Source organism: Neomonachus schauinslandi, chromosome 16 (assembly GCF_002201575.2).
Source record: "Neomonachus schauinslandi chromosome 16, ASM220157v2, whole genome shotgun sequence".
Lineage (NCBI taxonomy): Eukaryota > Metazoa > Chordata > Mammalia > Carnivora > Phocidae > Neomonachus > Neomonachus schauinslandi.
This window is the reverse complement of record NC_058418.1, coordinates 15905462-15924257: the sequence shown is the minus strand read 5'-3', so window position 1 is coordinate 15924257 and position 18796 is coordinate 15905462. Positions and strand designations below refer to the sequence as shown.

The window sequence follows — 18796 nt, the reverse complement described above, 5'->3', positions numbered from 1 at the left end:
GAGTGCCCTCAGGAACCTGGTGTAGGAGAAGGGGAAGGAATGGTGGGTCCCGAGGCAAAGGTAACTGGAGCCAGCTAAGTCGGCTCCCTGGGCTGGTCACAAAATTTGCATGGAGAGAATGAGCCTCCTCCAGGGCTGCCCCCTCCCTCCCTCCCTTCCCCCTCCAGTCATCCTGGGGCTGAGGTGTGACTGTAGGTGGAAGAAGCAGTCCTGTGTGGGGCCATCTCACCATTCCTGGAGGTGATGCCCCGTGCCTTCCTGGTCAGGAGTCGGCGTCCACAGCCACGCAACTGGGGCCACCTGCCTGATCAGCTCCGGGGAGATGCCTATGTCCCAGGTGGGCCCCTCACTGGGCCTGGAGGTGAGGGGTAGGTGAGACACAAAGCATCACCGTCTGGCTTCTCTCCTCAGACTGCAGCAACCAGCAGGGCCCTCCAGCACACCAGTCTTCTGGCCTCGGAGACCCTTGGGTAGCGGTAAGTCTGCAGCTGGACCACAAGACCCTGCTCAGTTTCATCCCTGCCCGCTCTCAGCCTCAACATAACCTGACTGCCCCTTACTTCCCAAGCCCATTGCACATGCCCCTCCAACCTCAGGACCTTTCCACTTATTGTTCTCTCTGCTGGGAATGCCTTTCCTTTCTTAGTAGAGCTCACTGTTCGGCTTCATCCCAGGCACCATTTCCCTAGCGTGGGCAGTCACATTTCCTATCCCAAGATCCCTCTGTCCAGTGGGGCAGAACAAGATTCAAGCCAAGTGGATGGCGATTTTCTTTTCTTTTTTTTTTTTTTAAGGTTTTATTTATTTATTTATTTGACAGAGAGAGACACAGCGAGAGAGGGAACACAAGCAGGGGCAGTGGGAGAGGGAGAAGCAGGCTTCCCGCTGAGCATGGAGCCCGACACAGCCTCAATCTCATGACCCTGGGACCATGACCTGAGCCAAAGGCAGACGCTTAACGACTGAGCCACCCAGGCGCCCCTGGCGATTTGCTTTATGTCAGACCAGAAAAGGTGACAGGAGCAGGATGGGAAGACTGGGGGTTCTCAGAAGGGATATTCAGCTGTGCATGTCCTGGAAGAAGGAAAGCACTAGCCGGAATAGAAATGTGACTGCAATTATTTCAGTATTTGTTCAAAGCCAGGAAGTGTTCTAGGCAATGGATATTTACCAGGAATAAGACAAAAATTCCATCCTTCCTGGAGCTTATAATCTGGTGGGGGCTACAGGGATAGACAATAAAATTAGAAAAATCTATGTTATGGGGCGCCTGGGTGGCTCAGTCATTACGCGTCTGCCTTCGGCTCAGGTCATGATCCCAGGGTCCTGGGGTCGAGCCCTGCATCGGGCTCCCTGCTCCACGGGAGGCCTGCTTCTCCATCTCCCGCTCCCTTTGCTTGTGTTCCTGCTCTCGCTCTCTCTCTCTCTGTCAAATAAATAAATAAAATCTTAAAAAAAAAAAAAAAGGAAATCGCCATCCACTATGTTACGTAACTATGTTACGTTGGAAGACGTGCTATGGAGAAATATAAAGCAAGGTAAAGGCAACGGGGAAGGGTCAGGGAAGGCCTTCGCACACACGAATAGCAGCCTTCCCAGCCCTCCTTGGTTCCTGGTTCTAGGTATTCCATTTGCTCCGGCCGGGGGGTCTAACTCCCACGTCCCTCCCACAGCCCATGCAGGGCAGGCTGGCCTCCGCTCCCGGGGGCCCGGGGACACTTGGCTGCCCACTCTGCCTCAAGGCCTTCCCTCTGCAGCGCATGCTGACGCGACACCTCAAGTGCCACAGCCCCGCGCGCCGTCACATGTGCCACTGTTGTGGTAAGGGCTTTCACGATGCCTTCGACCTCAAGCGCCACATGAGGACTCACACCGGTGAGGAGGGGCAGGGGCAGGGCAGGGCGGCTGGGCCCCAGGGAAGTCTGGAATGAAATGGGAGAGAGGTGCCCAGGATGTTCCAGCGTTTGTGTTCATGGGGTGAAGACTCAGCCATCAGGCGGCTTGGAGCACCTCCTACTTAAGGCCCCAGCCACTGGGTGCTAAGGTGGTGCCAGGGTGGAGGCCTGCTGAGGGGTGCAGCGTGAAGACAGTAGTCGCTACAGGATTCAGGTCCTAGACGGAAGGGTGCAAGGAAAAGCCTCCCTCCTCCTCCTGGGGAAGGAATATCCTGATGAGCAGGTGGGGAACACAGGCGTCTGGCCCACATCTGTACTGGGTGGAGGTAGCACATGGTGGGACACAGGCAGAGTCTGGACACCTCGGAGCAGGAATGCAGGAATGCTCATGGAGGGCAAGGTGGAGAGGCTTTGGTTTGGAGGCCATTGCCCTGTCTGTGTCCCCCACCCTTCTGCACAGGGATCCGGCCATTCCGCTGTGGAGCTTGCGGAAAAGCATTTACACAGCGCTGCTCACTGGAAGCTCATCTTGCCAAGGTGCACAGGCAGCCGGCCAGCTACGCTTATCGTGAGCGCCGTGAGAAGCTGCATGTGTGCGAGGACTGTGGCTTCACCTGCTCGAGGCCGGACGCCTACGTGCAGCACCGCGCCCTACATCGCGCTGCTTGAGAATGTGCATCCCACACAACCCACGGGAGGCAAATAAACGCAGGAAATGCACACACAAAACACAGAATTTATTACACATGGGAGAGGACAGTTCACTCGGTCCAGCGGTGGCCACAGTGTGGGGCCGTGCACACGTAGTACAAGCGCATGGCGTCCTGCCAGAAAGGGTGCACGGTTAGGAAGGGCCTGCACCCCATGGATGCGTACGACACACCACCTCCATCCAGCAGAGCCGCACCCCAAGATAATAGGCAAAGGGGCCTTCCCCACTGGTAAGGGTCCCCCCCAATACTGGTATCCCTGCCCCCGGGGAGGACCAACCCTGGGACACGCAGAAAGCCTTCCTCCTGCCGCTCACCTCGGCCCGGGCACTATGTGACTGGAAGAACACCGCCTCCTTGTGGCCACACCTGGGAGGACAGTCAGCCACTCAGCCAACCATACCCTTCCCTCCTCCCTTCACCCAGTGAGGACGAGCCACTCTCCATCCCCAATACCAACAGCGCGCTCTCACTTTTGGCACGGGTGGTCCTCGGTCCGCGGCAACGTGGGGTCCTGGGACACGTCAGCGATGATCTGGGTCAGTTCGCTGAGGGAATAGAAGGTGAATAATTATGCCCAGACCAGGCCTTTCCCAAGCCAACAACCCCGTCCCCCGGCTCTAGTGCTGCTACTCACTCCACTTCGTGCGTGATCTTGTTGACGTAGATGCAGCTGTTGTCGGCTTCCTGCTGGTAATCACAATTCCGGCACTACGAGAGGGCGAGTGTGGCGGGGAGGGGGTCATGGAGAGATCCGGCAAGCGACTGGAAGGGAAGGCTGGGTCTTCCCTGGAGGGAATGACTAGAGCATGGAGTCTCGAAGTTGGGATAACGGGGTATATTGAGAATCACTTCGGGGATGGGCAAGACAAGAGAGTAGGGTTCACTCGGGGGATAGGAGGCGAGACCAAAAGGCGTAGGAGGCGTAAAAAGGAGTAAGGGTCACGTGGAGTAGGTTGGGGGCACACTGGGAACAGGTGGACCGTTCTGGGAAGACCCGGGCACTCCGCAGACTCGTGCTCACCGCGTAGAGCAGAATGCGGTTCTCCTTGTCCTCCTTGGGGTAAAGCATGTTGTTACTGTGGGAGGGAGAAGTCAGAGGTCAGTCCTGGGGCCATTACTTGCTTCCCTTACACACTCGCAGGCCCAGGCTCACCATTCCTGGCAGAATCGAATACCCACGAAACCCGGCTCGTAGGTACCGTCTGGTTCCATAGCTACGCACTGCCCGCCAAGCAAGCCTTCCGCACTTGCTCCGCCGCGCGACCGGTCGCGGGAAGGGTCAAGCCTAGTTGCTTCGCCAAGGGAGGGGCGGAGCTACGAACACATACTGTCCCCCTGGGCTTTGTGCTTGGCTCTGCGCCCAGGTTCGATTAGTAACTTGCTTTAGTTTTTTTGATATCCTGCGGTAATTGGCTCCAACTTCTGAGCCTCGCTTACCCCGTTTGTAGAATAGCATGGTACAAGAGCCAGGAATACGATGCTTTACGTAATATGCAAGGCCGGGAGCATAAATGAAGCTATCGCTTTTTGCTGGCTGCACATGCGCGGACGAGGTAACTCTTGCCAGTCCTTCCTGTGGGCTTCAGCCTTCGCTCGCCCGGGCAGTTTCCCGGGCGGCTATTGGAAGAACTAGGCACCATGGAAGACCTCTCAGGATTGGCTGGGCCTACCCACGAGTACGGGAGAGCCCGCTTCCTGGCGTGGAAAAGAGACGGCGACGATTGGCGGACCCTGTTTGCGGGAGAGCATGGATTGGCCAGGTCGGGAGCAGAAGGAGGGGCTGATATCCCAGAAGCGGCGGCGGCGGCTGCGGAGCTGGTGTGAGGCGACTGACCGGGCTGCGGACCCCGGCAGGGTGTGGCGAGATGGAGGTGACGGGCTTGTCGGCGCCCACAGTGACCGTTTTCATCAGCAGCTCTCTCAACAGCTTCCGCTCTGAAAAGCGGTACAGTCGCAGCCTCACCATCGCTGAGTTCAAGGTGTGGCCGTGGGGGCGGGGTCCGGAGGGCGGGGCGTAGGGTTTGAGGGGGCGGGGCAAAGGAGAAATGGAGGGGCTTCCCGAACGCGGGGAGGGGCGGGGATCAACCGAGGTTGAACAGATTGGGGACTGGGCCTCGGAGGGGCGGGGCTAGAGGGAACCGGAGGTTCCAGAAATTGGGGGCGAAGCCAGGGGAAATCACAGGTTGCATAGGGCGTGGCCAGGGATAACCAGGTGGGTCCTAAATGGTGGGTTTCTTGGAGGAGCAAGGATGGGATGATGGTTGTTACAAAGGGTGGAGCTTAGGGGCGCCTGGCTGGCTCCCCTGGTAGAGCTTGCGATTCTTGATCTCCGTTCGTGAGTTCGAGTACCGCGTTGGGCGTAGGGTTTACTTTAAAAAATATAAAAATATATAAATTTGCAAGTACATACCTTAAAAAAAGAAAACAAGGGGTGGAGCCTCAGGGCAGAGGGTGGGGCCGCTAACAGCCTTCCACCGGCTGCTCCCTGCGCAGTGTAAACTAGAGCTGGTGGTGGGCAGTCCTGCTTCTTGCATGGAACTGGAGCTGTATGGACCTGACGACAAGTTCTACAGCAAGCTGGATCAGGAGGATGCACTGCTGGGCTCGTACCCCGTAGACGACGGCTGCCGCATCCACGTGAGACGTCCCCTCCATTCATTTATTTATTGAACAAATACTTGCTGTACGTTGTTCTGTGTGATAACCAAGATAGGCCCTCCTCTCATGGAGCCCCCAGTTCAGCAGGGAGAGAGACAGAGCCATCACTGGACAGTGACAGCCAGAGTAGTCTGAACTGGGCTGGGAAAAGCCCAGGGAATTGGGGGCCCTCAGAGAGGTACCTGACTCCTGGAAGTATCAGAAGAGGCTTCCTGAGGGGTGGGATGCCTGAGCTGAGACCTGAAGGATGAGGAAAGGGCAACTTAGGATAAGGGGTAGGAGGAGCATGGCAGGTGGAGGGAACAGGGTACAGAGGCATAGTTTGAGGTGGGTCAGGGTGAGTGATGAGACTTGGATGCGTTGGGAGAAGTTGGAACACAGAGGACCTCTGCATGCATCAACTCACATCATCCTCTCTGTCCCCCCCGCCCCTTACTCTTCAGATATCCCAGCATCCCAGGTGACCTCCACCTCAGGGCTTTTGCAAGTGCTATATACCCTAAGCCTGCATGGTTCTTTTTTATATGGCTTCACATGGCTCACTCCACCCTTCCTCACACACTTGGAGGGTGTGAAGCCTTCACTGACCTCAGTATAAAATTTAAATCTCCTCTCTTTGCCACTTTACTTGGTTTTTGTCCTTAGCTCCTAGCACCCAGTGACATACTGTGCATTTCCCCCAGCACCTGGAATAATGCCTAGTACAGAGAAGATGCTCAGTGAATCATTGTTGGATACTGACCTGAATCAGTATGGAAGATGGTGTGATTAACCCCATTTTGCACAAGATAAAACTTAGCTTCAGGGTGCCTGGGTGGCTCAGTTGGTTAAGCGACTGCCTTCGGCTCAGGTCATGATCCTGGAGTCCCAGGATCGAGTCCCGCATCGGGCTCCCTGCTCGGCAGGGAGTCTGCTTCTCCCTCTGACCCTCCTCCCTCTCATGCTCTCTGTCTCTCATTCTCTCTCTCTCAAATAAATAAATAAAATCTTTAAAATAAAAAAAAAAAACCACTTAGCTTCAGGATGGAATTTATTTTCCTAAGGATGAACTATAGTTAGAATTTTCGCCTCAATCTGCATGACTCTGGAAGTCACTGTGCTCAGAGAACTGGTTCTTTGTTACCTCTTAAGCGTTCATTGAGCATCCGTGTTATGCCGGGGCTATAGCTGTGAGCCACGTGTGACGAGGTCTCTGTTTTAGCTCTGTCCAGTGTGCGAGGGAGATGTTAGCTAAACATTCACAGGAACAAATATGAAATGTCAGAGACACGAGAGCCATATAGGAAGAGCTCACAGAGCTGGGAGAGCTGATACTGGGGGAACCTGACCTATCAGTGAGGTCTGGGAGGACTTCCTGGAAGAGGTGATGCCTGAGCAGAGACCTGGAAAATAGGAAGAGTTAACTGAGGAAAGGAAAAGAATACTCCAGGAGAGTGCTCTGGTAAGCGCTGTGAATTGTGCAAGACTGTTGAATCTCAGATCTGTACCTCTGAAACAAATAATGCAATATATGTTAAGAAAAAAAAGAAGAAGAAGAAGAAGGTAGCGGGAGGGGAAGAATGAAGCGGGGGAAATCGGAGGGGTAGACGAACCATGAGAGACGATGGACTCTGAAAAACAAACTGAGGGTTCTAGAGGGGAGGGGGGTGGGAGGATGGGTTAGCCTGGTGATGGGTATTGAGGAGGGCACATTCTGCGTGGAGCACTGGGTGTTATGCACAAACAATGAATCATGGAACACTTCATCTAAAACTAATGATGTAATGTATGGAGATTGACATAAGAATAAAAAAAAAAATACAGTTTTTTTTAAAAAAAAAAAAAAAAAAGAATACTCCAGGAGAAGGGCACAGCATGTGCAGACACTGAGGTGGAAGGGAGCACAGTTAAGTACAAGGTCTGAGGAGTGGCCTCTCCTCTGGTGGACAGAAGTGGGAGCCAGGGGAGGCCTCTGAGCCAGGAGAGTCCTGGTCTGGCTCAGGTGTTCACAGGCTCCCTTTGACTGTGTGTGGGGAGCAGACTGCAGAAGACCAGAGGAGTAGGGAGACCGGGGAGGCGGCTTCTTCCATAGTCCAGGTGGTGCAGTGGGGCCTGGATCATAGTGGGCGTGGGTCAGGATAGTGCTGGGCCCCCAGGACTGAGACTTCGGGCTGACAAGTGGGCAGCCTCAGCCCCGGATGCTGGTGGGCCAGGCACGGGTCATGGCATCCTCAAACAGGAGGTTTTCACACATGGATTCAGGTGTAGACAGGCCTCTCACTCCTCAGGTCAGTTGAGGAAGGTTTCCTAGAGGTGGAACCTCTGGGGAATTTTTTTTTGTTTTAAATTCTTTTCCTGTTTATAAATATTCCCTGTATTTGAAGCGCCTGACTGGCTCAGTCGGTAGAACATGTGACTCTTGCTCTCAGGGTCGTGAGTTCAAGCCCCATGTTAGGCACAGAGATTACTTAAAAATTTTTAAGTATGTATATAAAATATATTAACTATATTTGTTGCCTAAAATAATAGCCACCTCAAATTTACAAGATCCTTAATACAGAAAGTAGAAATTCTTAGTGATCCTGGCCAGAGAAAAGGGCCGTTTCTGTTTTGCTGTGTTAGCCCAGTGGCTCAGGCCAAACACCTAAGGGTCTTTGCTGACCCCTGTCTTTCCCTCTCATCTGTATCCAGTCTGTCTGCAAACCCTGTGGACTCCACCTCCGGAATCTATCTGGAGTCTACGCTCTTCTCCCCCACTGCGCCTGCCCTGTCCCAACCTCCATCTCACTCCTGGACTCCACAGCAGCCCTTCCTGGGGGAGGGGGGGGCCTGCAGTCTGCTCCCCACCTGCAGCCAGAAGGAGGCTGTGAGGCCCTGAGTCAGGTCAGGGTGCTCCTGGCTCAGAGCCTCCCTGGCTGCAGCTCAGTCTGGGTAAAAGCCAAAGTCTGCAGTGATCTGTTGTGTCTCCCAGCCTCCCCTGGCTCTCCACTCGAGCCGCCATGGCGTCCCTGCTGTTCCTGAAAAGGGCTAAGGACATTTCTGCACCCGAGATTTGGTGCCTGTCATTCCTTCTCAGACTTTAGACCTTGGCTCAGGCATCCCCTCCTTTCAGAAACCTTCTCTGGGGGCACCTGGGTGGCTCAGTCATTAAGCGTCTGCCTTCGGCTCAGGTCATGATCCCAGGGTCCTGGGATCGAGCCCCCCATCGGGCTCCCTGCTCAGCGGGAAGCCTGCTTCTCCCTCTCCCACTCCCCCTGCTTGTGTTCCCTCTCTCGCTGTCTCTCTCTGTCAAATAAATAAAAAAAATCTTAAAAAGAAAAAAAAAGAAACCTTCTCTGACCACCCTTCATGCTCCTAAGCCTCTTTGTGGTACTTATATATGTAGAACCTTGTCATCGTCTGGTGTTTATTTTATTTTTTTTTAAGATTTTATTTATTTATTTGAGAGAGAATGAGTGAGAGAGAGCACACATGAGAGAGGGGACGGTCAGAAGGAGAAGCAGACTCCCTGCTGAGCAGGGAGCCCGATGCGGGACTCGATCCTGAGACTCCAGGATCATGACCTGAGCCGAAGGCAGTCGCTTAACCGACTGAGCCACCCAGGCGCCCCTCGTCTGGTGTTTAATAGATGTGTTTGTTTAGGGTTGGTCTCCCAGCAGAATAAGCACTCTTTGTGTCCCTAGCACCCAGCACCCAGCCCAGCTGGGTGCCATGGAAGAGCTTAGCAACAACGAGTGAATGAATATTGGGGGGTGGGACAGGAAGAGATGCTTCCGGGTCTGGAGGTTGGGGCCAGCTTAGGAGGGTCCCAGATATCCAAAGAGGGCATATGTGCTGCCCAAAAGTCTCATGAGCAAGACCTGAGCTCTACCCTTCAGTTCCAGTGACTTGGGGACCATCAGTGGTGATGGCGGCAGCATGTGGCGATTGCCTGGGGGCAGATCCAGCCTCTGAGGGCTTGGATGGGGGTGAGGAAGGGGTGATGGCCAGTGTGGCCACCTGTCCTCATCCCTTCTGCTAGGCTTAGGAGAGGAGAGAAGGCCTGGGTAAAGGTGAGGGTAGAGGAATGTGGCCTTTCCTAGATGGAGAGACTAAATCCGGGGAATGCTGTAACGTGCAGCCCCCAGCATCCCAACCCTCCCAGGCCAGGCCCTGCTCCCCACTGACCTCCCTCCCCTCACTACAGGTCATTGACCACAGTGGTGCCCACCTTGGGGAGTATGAGGATGTGTCCAAGGTGGAGAAATACCAGATCTCACAAGAAGCCTATGACCAGAGGCAAGGTACAGGCACAGAGGGATGGATGGGGGCCTGTGGGGGCCAGAAGGCATCTGTGCGGGTGGACAGAGGTTGGGGGCAGACAGGGACACTGTGGGGAGGTTGGTGGTGTGGGCAGCGGGGACAGACAGACATGGCAAGTGGAGGGCGTGGGATGAGGTTGGTGTGTGGACAGATAGGGCTTGGAGGGGCACAGGGTGTGGGGTGTGAGTTGGGGCTGGGAGGTGTGAGGGAGCGTGGGCCAGCAGACGGGGGCATGAGAGGGAAGTCTGGGGTGGGGGGGGTAGTTTTGCTACTGCCCTGGGGGCATGAGCAAAACAGATCCGAATGTGTAGTGAGTAAGATGAAGAGAGGCTGGATGGAGGGAATATGATACTGAAGGGATGTAGGAAGATGGGGTAATGGGAAGACTGGAGGCAGGCACCTTCTTTTTAGTTTCTGGATTGTGGAGAGGCCCCAGGAGTCCTGGGGAGAAGCCAGGGCTGTAGTGGGAGACTCGGGGCGTGGGTGGCAGCCTTCCAACTCCCAGAAGAGTTTCTCTCTGCATGTTGGCCCTGTACGGGTGGAAGGTGATCCCCTTAGGCCAGAGGCCACACCAGGGAAACCATGTCTAAGCCTTGTCCCCCACCCCACCCTCAGACTCAGTCCGCTCCTTCCTGAAGCGCAGCAAGCTAGGCCGTTACAACGAAGAGGAGCGGGCACAGCAGGAGGCCGAGACCAGCCAGCGCCTGAACGAGGAGAAGAGCCAGGCCAGCGCCATCCCCGTGGGCAGCCGCTGTGAAGTGCGGGCGCCGGGGCAGCTCCCTCGCCGGGGCACCGTCATGTATGTAGGTATGTGGCCCACGGAGGCTTTCTGCTCGGCCTGGAGGTGGGCAGTGCTGGCGACCCCGCCCTCAGGGAGATCCCAGTCCAGCAGGAGAGACAGACCCAGCAATGACAGTGACAGCCCAGAGTGTTCATGCAGGGCAGTGGGATGCAGAGGCAGAACAGCGTGCGTTGTGATGGAGGAGACGGAGGCCGGAGGGGTCAGTTCAGAGGTGAAGGCACAGGGCGCCGTGTCAGAGCTGAGATGGGGAAGGCACGGGCCGAGGTGATGGGGGCGGGGAGGAGGGAAGCTTCAGGGGCCTGTGGGAGCTGAGAGGCAGCACCAGACCCGTCCTCGAGAGGGATCCCGGAGGCTTCCTGGGGCAAGGACTGCATGAAGGAAAGGGTGCTCCAGCCAGAGGGCACGGGGAGTGCAAAGGCCGGGAGCGAGAACAGGCTGGGCCTGTCTGAGGCCCAGGAAGGAAGTTAGCGAGGGAGGCTCATGGCTCTTGGGAAGGAAATGAGGGGAGGGGTAAGAGGTAAGGTCCGGGCAGGAGTGAGGCCGGACCATGCAGGGCCTCAAAGACAGTGGAGAGCAGTTGGGTGGTGGTGGTGTTGTTGTTTTAAAGATTTTACTTATTTATTAGAGCAAGCGAGCATGAGCAGGGGGAGGGGCAGAGGGAGAAGCAGGCTTCGCGCTGAGCGGGAGCCCGAACATGGGACTTGATCCCAGGACCCCGGGATCATGACCTGAGCCGAAGGCAGACGCTTAACCATCTGAGCCACCCAGGCGCCTGGGTTGTTTTTTAATAACAGCTTTATTGAGCTATTAATTCAGATACCATAAAACTTCAAGCATACAGTTCATTGGCCTTAAGTATGTTCACAGAATTGTGCAGCCATCACCACAGTCAATTTGAGAACATTCTAGTCTCCCCAGAAAGAAACTCCGTAAGCATTAGCAGCCACTCCCCATTTCTGAAACCTCGACTCCCCCAGTCCTGGGCAGCCACTAATCAATGTTGTCTCTGTAGACAGAGACTGTTTTGGACGTTTCGTATAACTGGAATCCTGTAAGACATGGTCTTCCGTGACTGGCTCGTTTCACTGAGTTCTCGAGGTGCATCTGTGTTGTAATACGAGTCGGTGCTTTGTTTCTCTTTATGGCCGACTGATGCCGCGTTGATTGGCCACACCCCATTTTACGGACTCGTTCATCAGTTGATGGATGTTTGGGTCCTTTCCACTTCTTGTCTGTTACGAATAATACTGCTGTGGACATTCTTGTATGAGTTTTTGTGTAGACACGGGTTTTCATGTTTCTGCACGTAGGAGTGGCGTTGCTGGGCCACATGGTCACGCTGTTTAACTTTGGAGAAGCCGTGCCATGTCATGGGCGCACCAGCGGTGTATGAGGGCTCCAGCTTCCCGGCATCCTCGCCAACACACTTATTATCTGTCTTTTTAATTACAGCCATTTTAGTAGGTACGACATGGGACAGCATTGTGGGTTTGATTTGCATTCCTGATGGCTAATGAGATTGACCATCTTTCCATGAGCCATTTGTGTATCTTACTTAGAGAACTGTCTATTCAGATCCTTCGCCCATTTTTTAACTGGGTTGTTTAGTTGTTGTTGAGTTGTGTATTAGTTTTCTGGGGCCACCTTAACCAAGGAATCACACACCGGATGGCTTAAATGACAAAAATGTATTTCTCTGCGTTTTGGAAGTTGGCAGTCCCAAGATCAAGGCCTTGGCGGGTTTAGTTTCTTCTGAGGCCTGCTTGGCTTGAGGTGGCTGCCTTCTTGCTGGGGCCTCACGTGGTCTTCCCTCTGTGTGGGGGCACATCCCCGGTGCCTCTTTGGGTGTCCAGATTTCCTCCTCTTACAAAGACACCAATCAGATTGGATTATATCCCACCCTAATGGCTTCACTTTAACTTAATCACCTTTTTAAAGGCCCTGTCTCCAAATACAGTCACATTCTGAAGTATTGAAGGTTAGGACATCATCATGTGAATTTTGGCAGGCACAATGCAGCCCATAAGTTGTAAGAATTCTTTATATATTCTAGATACAATTCTCTTATCAAATATATGATTCGCAAATATTTTCTCCCATTCTTTTTTTTCCCCTCCCATTCTGTAGGTTGGTTGTCTTTTTACTTTCTTGATAGCGTCCTTTGAAGCAGAACATCTTAAAATTTTTATGAGCTCCAATTTATTTTTTGTTGTTGTTGCCTACGTTTTTGGTATTATATCTAAGAAACCAGTGCCCAATATAAAGGTTTACTCCTATATTTTCTTCTAAGAGTTTTATAGCGTTACGTTTTGCATAATGGTCTTAGGCCCATTTTGAGTTAATTTGTGTGTGTGACGTGAGATAGTCCAACTTCCTTCTCTTGTGTGTGGATATCTAGTTGTCCCAGAACTATTTGTTGAAAAGACTATTCTTTCCTCCTTGTATAGTCTTAGCACCCTTGTCATTTGATCATAAGCAGGGTGGATTTTATGCCGAGTGGGATGGGCGGCCTTTGAGGAATTTGGGGCAAGGTAGCGGTGCTGTTTACTTTAAATTTTTACAGACTCCTCCAACTGGGGGTGTTGAGTAAATAGGGCATCCGGGTTAGAAACAGTGAGACCAGTGAAGGGGGCTACGATATTAGTCTGGGCAGGAGATGGAGGTAGCCCTGGGTGGTAGCAAGGAGAGGTTTTTGCCAGGATAGGCTTTGTACTCGGTGGGAATGAATCTGGGGTGAGCTGCATCCAGAGGTTTCATTGAGCTTTCCTCCCTGGGCAGGACTCACAGATTTCAAGCCTGGCTACTGGGTTGGCGTCCGCTATGATGAGCCACTAGGGAAAAACGATGGCAGGTAATAAGCAATCCCGTTTGGGCATCTGTGTGTGCATATGTGTGCTTATACGCATAAGTGCGTGTGGGTGAGCATCTGGGGTGGGAGCCATGTTGGGGCCCTTTCTGACCACTGCCTCCCCCATCATGCCCTGCAGCGTGAATGGGAAACGCTACTTCGAATGCCAGGCCAAGTACGGCGCCTTCGTCAAGCCCTCAGTTGTGACAGTGGGGGACTTTCCCGAGGAAGACTATGGGTTGGATGAGATGTGACACCCAAGGAAAGGCATCCCCCTGCTCCAACTAATTCGCCTACTCATTGCCCCTCCCTGTGTGTGCCCATGGCCCTCTTCCCTGAGCCCATTTTTATTTTATTTACCTTGCCATTGACTTTTGAGACTCATGCAATAAATTTGCTGGAAACCTGGGAGGTGTTGGAGGACTTGATGATTACCAGAGGGGTGGGCGATGGCTGGGTAGGTGAGGGTGAAATAGGAGGCTGGGTAAAGAAGAGGTTGGGCAGGATGAGGCTTTATTCCTTAGCTGATAGCTGGGGGCCCATGAGACTGTTCTTTGTCCTTTATTAGTTACTGTAATGTTTTTCCTGCTATAACAAAGGGGCCCAAAATAATAGTGGCTTAAACAAGGTAGTTTATTTCTCATGTAAAGTCTCATGTAATCACCAAGAGTTGGTATGGTGATCCCTCTGTGTCAGAGGCCAGTCTCCATACATATATCTTATTGCTCTCCCTTCTCCTCATGATTTCCACATCATCAGCTCCAGGCACCAGGGAGAGGGGAAGGGGAAGGATACCTCTTGCCTTTAAGGAATATGTGCAACTCAAAACTTGTTTCTATTTCATTGACCAGTATTTTGTCTCATGGCCACTTGTAGTTGCAAAGGAGACTGGGAAATGTAGTTTTTATTCTGGGCAACCATGTTCCTAGCCAAATATCAGAAGTTCCTATACTACAGAAGCTGTGGAGAAGGGATATTGGGGGTCAATAAGTTGTTCCACCACAGTTGCTGTGGGTGGGAGACCTTACCTGTTCACTTAATAATACTTTTTAAAAGAAAGAAATCAGACTAGAAGTAGGGGCGCCTGGGTGGCTCAGTCGTTAAGCGTCTGCCTTTGGCTCAGGTCATGATCCCAGGGTTCTGGGATCAAGCCCCGCGTCGGGCTCCCCGCTCAGTGGGAAGCCTGCTTCTCCCTCTCCCACTCCCCCTGCTTGTGTTCCCTCTCTCGCTGTGTCTCTTTCTGTCAGATAAATAAAATCTTAAAAAAAAAATGGAAGTAGCATGGAGCCCCTCATAGCATTGTCAAGCTGGGCAAAGCACATTGTGCCCTAAGGTATGACTTGTACGCATGCAGTCCCTGCATTCTGGGGAACTTGGGTCACACTGTGCATGTGTCTGAATGTGCAGAAGCCCCTCGTTAACTCCTTGAAGTTTTTCCTGGGGTGACTCACAGATTCACACACGGGGAAGCCACACATACACACAGGAAACATTGAGATTCACATCAGACACCCACTGTGATAGATACGTACCTGTACATCTACTGAAACTGTCAAATGTATAAAAACAAAAACCAAAATAACTGGTTACTTTAGAAAAAGATCCCAAGGCTTAGGCCTCTACAGTGTCAGGGAGTTGTCAGAGTGAGGAGCCTTAGAGGGGAGGTCCCCCAACTTCCCAACCAGCACCTACCAATTTAAGTTCAGCCAGAGTCCATGAACCTTGACTTCGTAAGTCATTGCAGATGGAAGACAGTAAATATCCAACACTGTCTACAGTTTTTGAGCCCCCCACTGTATGTCAGGCCTCATATTGGGGACACGTTCATGAAGTGGACACAGTCCTTGCCTGGGAGGTAAAGGCAGACAGATTGTCCCTCTCTCTCTCTTTTTTTTTTCCCACTGCGATAATTATGAATCAGGTTGCTGGCAGTGGGGGAAGGAGAACAAAATCACTAAATCGGCTAGTGGTGCTGGGATGGGGACATTTGAATAGGAATCACCTGAACAAGAAGGGACAGGGCTCTGTAGGCCTGAAATCCCTTTGGTGATTCATGCCCATCAGGAACTTGATCCCTTTGTTAAACACAAACTTAGGCTGAATGCAACCTTTGTCTTGGAGCTGAGCTAAATCAGTTACTGAACATGCTTAATGGCTTGCTGGAGTTGATTCATGTACCAGTTAGAAATTTGGGATTATTCAGTAGGTTAAGAGAGGTAGTGTAACTTTACTGAGGAAAAGCACAGACTGGGAAGCCAGGCAGCCTGGGTTCAAACCCCAGCTCTGTCATGCGGCCCCTGGGGGACTGAACAAGTATTCCTTCTCTCCAGGTTTCAGCTTCATTCCTATAAATCGGGGGTAATGACAGCACTTCCCCCCCCCAAACGACTGTTGTAAGCATTAAATGAGCTAATACGTAGTAAGCGCTTAAATCAGCTCCAGGCACATAGGTAAATGCCTACTCAGTAGATATTACCAGTAGGTATAATAACGACTATTCACAGCCAACAGTAGTAATGCTGGCTTTATTTAAGCCTCACAGAGGGACCTGCCCCTAATTTCTTCACCCTAATTTCTTAGCTCGCCCCACCTTTGCACATCTGGGGTGAGTCCGTCTCCGGAAGAGATTCCCAGAGATTCCAAGATCGACGCTAGTTTCCCAAGTCTCTGCAACCTCAGGCGGCCCAGACGCGTGCAATAACCACCAGCCGCCACGTGGGGGCAGCAGCGCACTGCTCAGCGAACCGCGCGCCAGGGCCTCGTGAAGCGTGGATTCTCGCTGGCGCTGGGCGGTGGTTCCAGCCTGGCATGCGAACTGCATTTCCCAGAAAACCATGCGACAACCTCAGCCTCGTTTTGCTCAACGGAAGCTCAAGCGGAAGTCGCGGAGAATTGTGGGGTGAAGGGACGTGGGCTCCTCCGCGGAGGGCGGTGTTGCGCAGGCGTGGACGGCTGCAGGTCCGCCGTCGGAGTTTAAGAGAGGGTGGGAACCGACGTCCTGGCGGGGGCGCTAGAGCGGACTTTGTGGCCTTTTGGAAGAACCCAGACGAGGTCACTTTGTGGCCTGGAGCTGGCTGGGCCGTCTTCCCTCCTTTCGGCTTTCCTGCATCTCCACCGGTCATTCACTCTCTAGGCTTGTGGTCGGCAATCAAGCCGGGTGAAGGCGCTCACGTCTTAAATGAAAAAATATCCCCCTTTCCCTCTTCTCTGTCTTCTAAACAGTTAAATCTTTTTTCCCCAACGTATTAAGATAATTTTAAATTAAAATAGTTAAGGATTTCCCAAGTACCCATCACCCAGCTTCTGTAGTTGTCAAACATACGGCCAGTCGTGTTTTATTTATTCCGCTTCCTCTTCTCCTCTTCCATTATTTTAAAGCAAACCTCGGGCAATATATCGTCTCATTTGGAAATGTTTCTGTACCTATCTCTAAAAGATAGTTTCAATCACACCTAAAAAAATGCAGTAATTCTTTAACATCTAATATAGGTCAGTATTCAGAAGTCTCCGGGTGTTTCCTAAATGTCTTTTTTTTTAAAGATTTTATTTATTTGAGAGAGACAATGTGAGTGAGAGAGAGCACAAGCCAGGGGCAGAGGGAGAAGAGACTCCCCGCTGAGCAGGGAGGCCCATGCGGGACTTGATCCCAGGACACTGGGATCAGTGAAGCTGAAGGCAGACACTTAACCAACTGAGCCACCCAAGTGTCCAAGATTTTATTTGTTTTGAGAGAGAGCATGAGCAGGGACCAGGGGAAGAGGCAGAGGGAGAGAGAGAGAATCCCAAGCAGATTCCACATGGAGCTGGACTCAAGGCTGGATCTCATGACCCTGAGAGCATGACCTGAGCCGAAATCAAGAGTTGGGTCACTTAACGGACTGAGCCACCCAAGCACCCCTCATAAATGTCTTTTTCCTGTTGGTTTGTTCGATCACAATCCAGATGATGACGGAAACAAAGGTACGAGAAATGTAGATTAAATTAAGTCTCCTTACAGCTTGTAGCCCACTGACAGATACCTGAAACATGCAGAGCGTGACCTTCCTCAAGAAAGTCATGCTGCCTTAATGCCTTAATGTTTATGTTTTATTAAAGCCTAAAGGTAACCTTATCTTAACAGCAGCTAGCCCCTCAAGGCCCTGAAAGCGTTGCTTCCAAATTCCTTAGAGACCTACGCTATCCCTAACCCCCACTAATTAAAAAGTATATAATTAGGGTGCCCGGGCGGCTCAGTCAGTTAAGCGTCTGCCTTCGTGGGCTCAGGTCATGATCCCAGGGTCCTGAGATGGAGTCCCGCATCAGGCTCCCTCAGCAGGGAACCTGATTATCCCTCTGCCTCTGCTGCTCCCCCTGCTTGTGCTCTCTCTCTGTCAAATAAATAAATAAAATCTTTAAAAAAAATAAATAAGAAATATATAATCAGACAATCCCAGTGCAGTTCTTTTCGTCCATGGGTCCTGTCCCTATGCTGTAATAAAATCACCTTTTTGCACCAAAAACATCTCAAGAATTCTTTCTTAGCCGCTCACTCACAAACCCAAAAACTTCCAAATTTTATCACAGACAGGGTTCACACACTGTTTTTGATTGATATATAAGTCTTTTATTCTACCACATTCCTCCTCCCTCTCAAGCTTCCTGTGGGATTTCTTACAGTCTGATTTGGCTGTTTGTACCTCTTGGTATCCTTTACTATATTTTTCTACTCCTGTATGTTCTATAAACTGGTACATTCAGAAACTAGGTCAGATGCAGGCTCAATTTTCGGGTACATATAATTTATGGGTGTTGTTTGAATTCTTCCATGAAGAGGTACATATGTGCCTCTTGAGTTTGCAACCCCTGTTGTGGTGGTTTTAAAATATGTTCCAAGTTAGGGGGCGCCTGGGTGGCTCAGTCAGTTAAGTATCTGACTTCGGCTTGGGTTATGGTCTCGGGGTCCTGGAATCGAGCCCTGCCTGGACCCCCGTGTTGGGCTCTGTGCTCGGTGGGAAGTCTGCTCCTCCCTCTCCCTCTACCCCCTGCCCCTACTTGTGCTCTCTCTCACTCTCAAATAAATCTTAAAAAAAAAAAAAAAGTTCCATGTTCTTTGACACTTCTCTTTTTAACAGCCCTTCCCTTGAGTGTGGTGGGCTGGACTTAGTGCCTCGCTTCTAAGGAATAGAGCATGGCAGAAGTAACAGTGTTGATTTCTAAGACCAAGTCATAAAAGGCATTGTATCGGGATCACTTGCCTGGGGAGAGGCCAGCTGCCCATATTGTGATGACACTCAAACAGCCCTATAGGGAAGTCCATGTGGTGAGAAACTGAGGTCTGCAAAGAGTCTGCAAGGAATTGAGGCCCCCTGTCAGCAGTCCTGAGAGTGGGCCCGCTTGGAAGCTGATCCTCCACCCTTGTCAAGCCCTGAGATAAATGCAGTCCTGACCAACAACCCAACTGCATCCCCATGAGAGCTCCTGAGCCACACCACCCAGTTACGTCACTCCTGAATTCCTGACCCAAAGAAAATGAGATAATAAATGTTTTAAGCAGTTACATTTTCTGGGTGCCTGGCTGACTCGGGCAGAATTGCATGCGTCTCTTGATCTCAGGGTCAGG

At 51.9% G+C, this 18796-nt stretch overlaps 3 protein-coding genes across 3 annotated transcripts; 2 read left to right on the top strand and 1 right to left on the bottom strand.

Moving 5' to 3' along the window:
• Positions 1-243: 243 nt before the first annotated feature.
• On the top strand, positions 244-2564 carry OVOL3 (ovo like zinc finger 3). The gene is made up of 4 exons (XM_021700888.1): positions 244-337; positions 412-476; positions 1674-1875; positions 2356-2564. Exons 1-4 carry the CDS (start codon positions 244-246, stop codon positions 2562-2564), a joined length of 570 nt encoding a protein of 189 aa, XP_021556563.1.
• Positions 2565-2611: 47 nt separating this feature from the next.
• Positions 2612-3937, bottom strand: POLR2I (RNA polymerase II subunit I). The gene is made up of 6 exons (XM_021700892.1): positions 3762-3937; positions 3630-3684; positions 3243-3316; positions 3079-3153; positions 2923-2974; positions 2612-2719 (listed from the first exon to the last, which is right to left on the bottom strand). Exons 1-6 carry the CDS (start codon positions 3818-3820, stop codon positions 2657-2659), a joined length of 378 nt encoding a protein of 125 aa, XP_021556567.1. The 5' UTR covers positions 3821-3937; the 3' UTR covers positions 2612-2656.
• A 455-nt stretch (positions 3938-4392) lies between these two features.
• TBCB (tubulin folding cofactor B) lies at positions 4393-13605 on the top strand. The gene is made up of 6 exons (XM_021700877.1): positions 4393-4587; positions 5102-5245; positions 9432-9528; positions 10163-10354; positions 13128-13200; positions 13337-13605. The coding sequence occupies exons 1-6, from the start codon at positions 4474-4476 to the stop codon at positions 13449-13451; spliced, it is 735 nt and encodes a 244-aa protein (XP_021556552.1). The 5' UTR covers positions 4393-4473; the 3' UTR covers positions 13452-13605.
• Positions 13606-18796: the final 5191 nt, after the last annotated feature.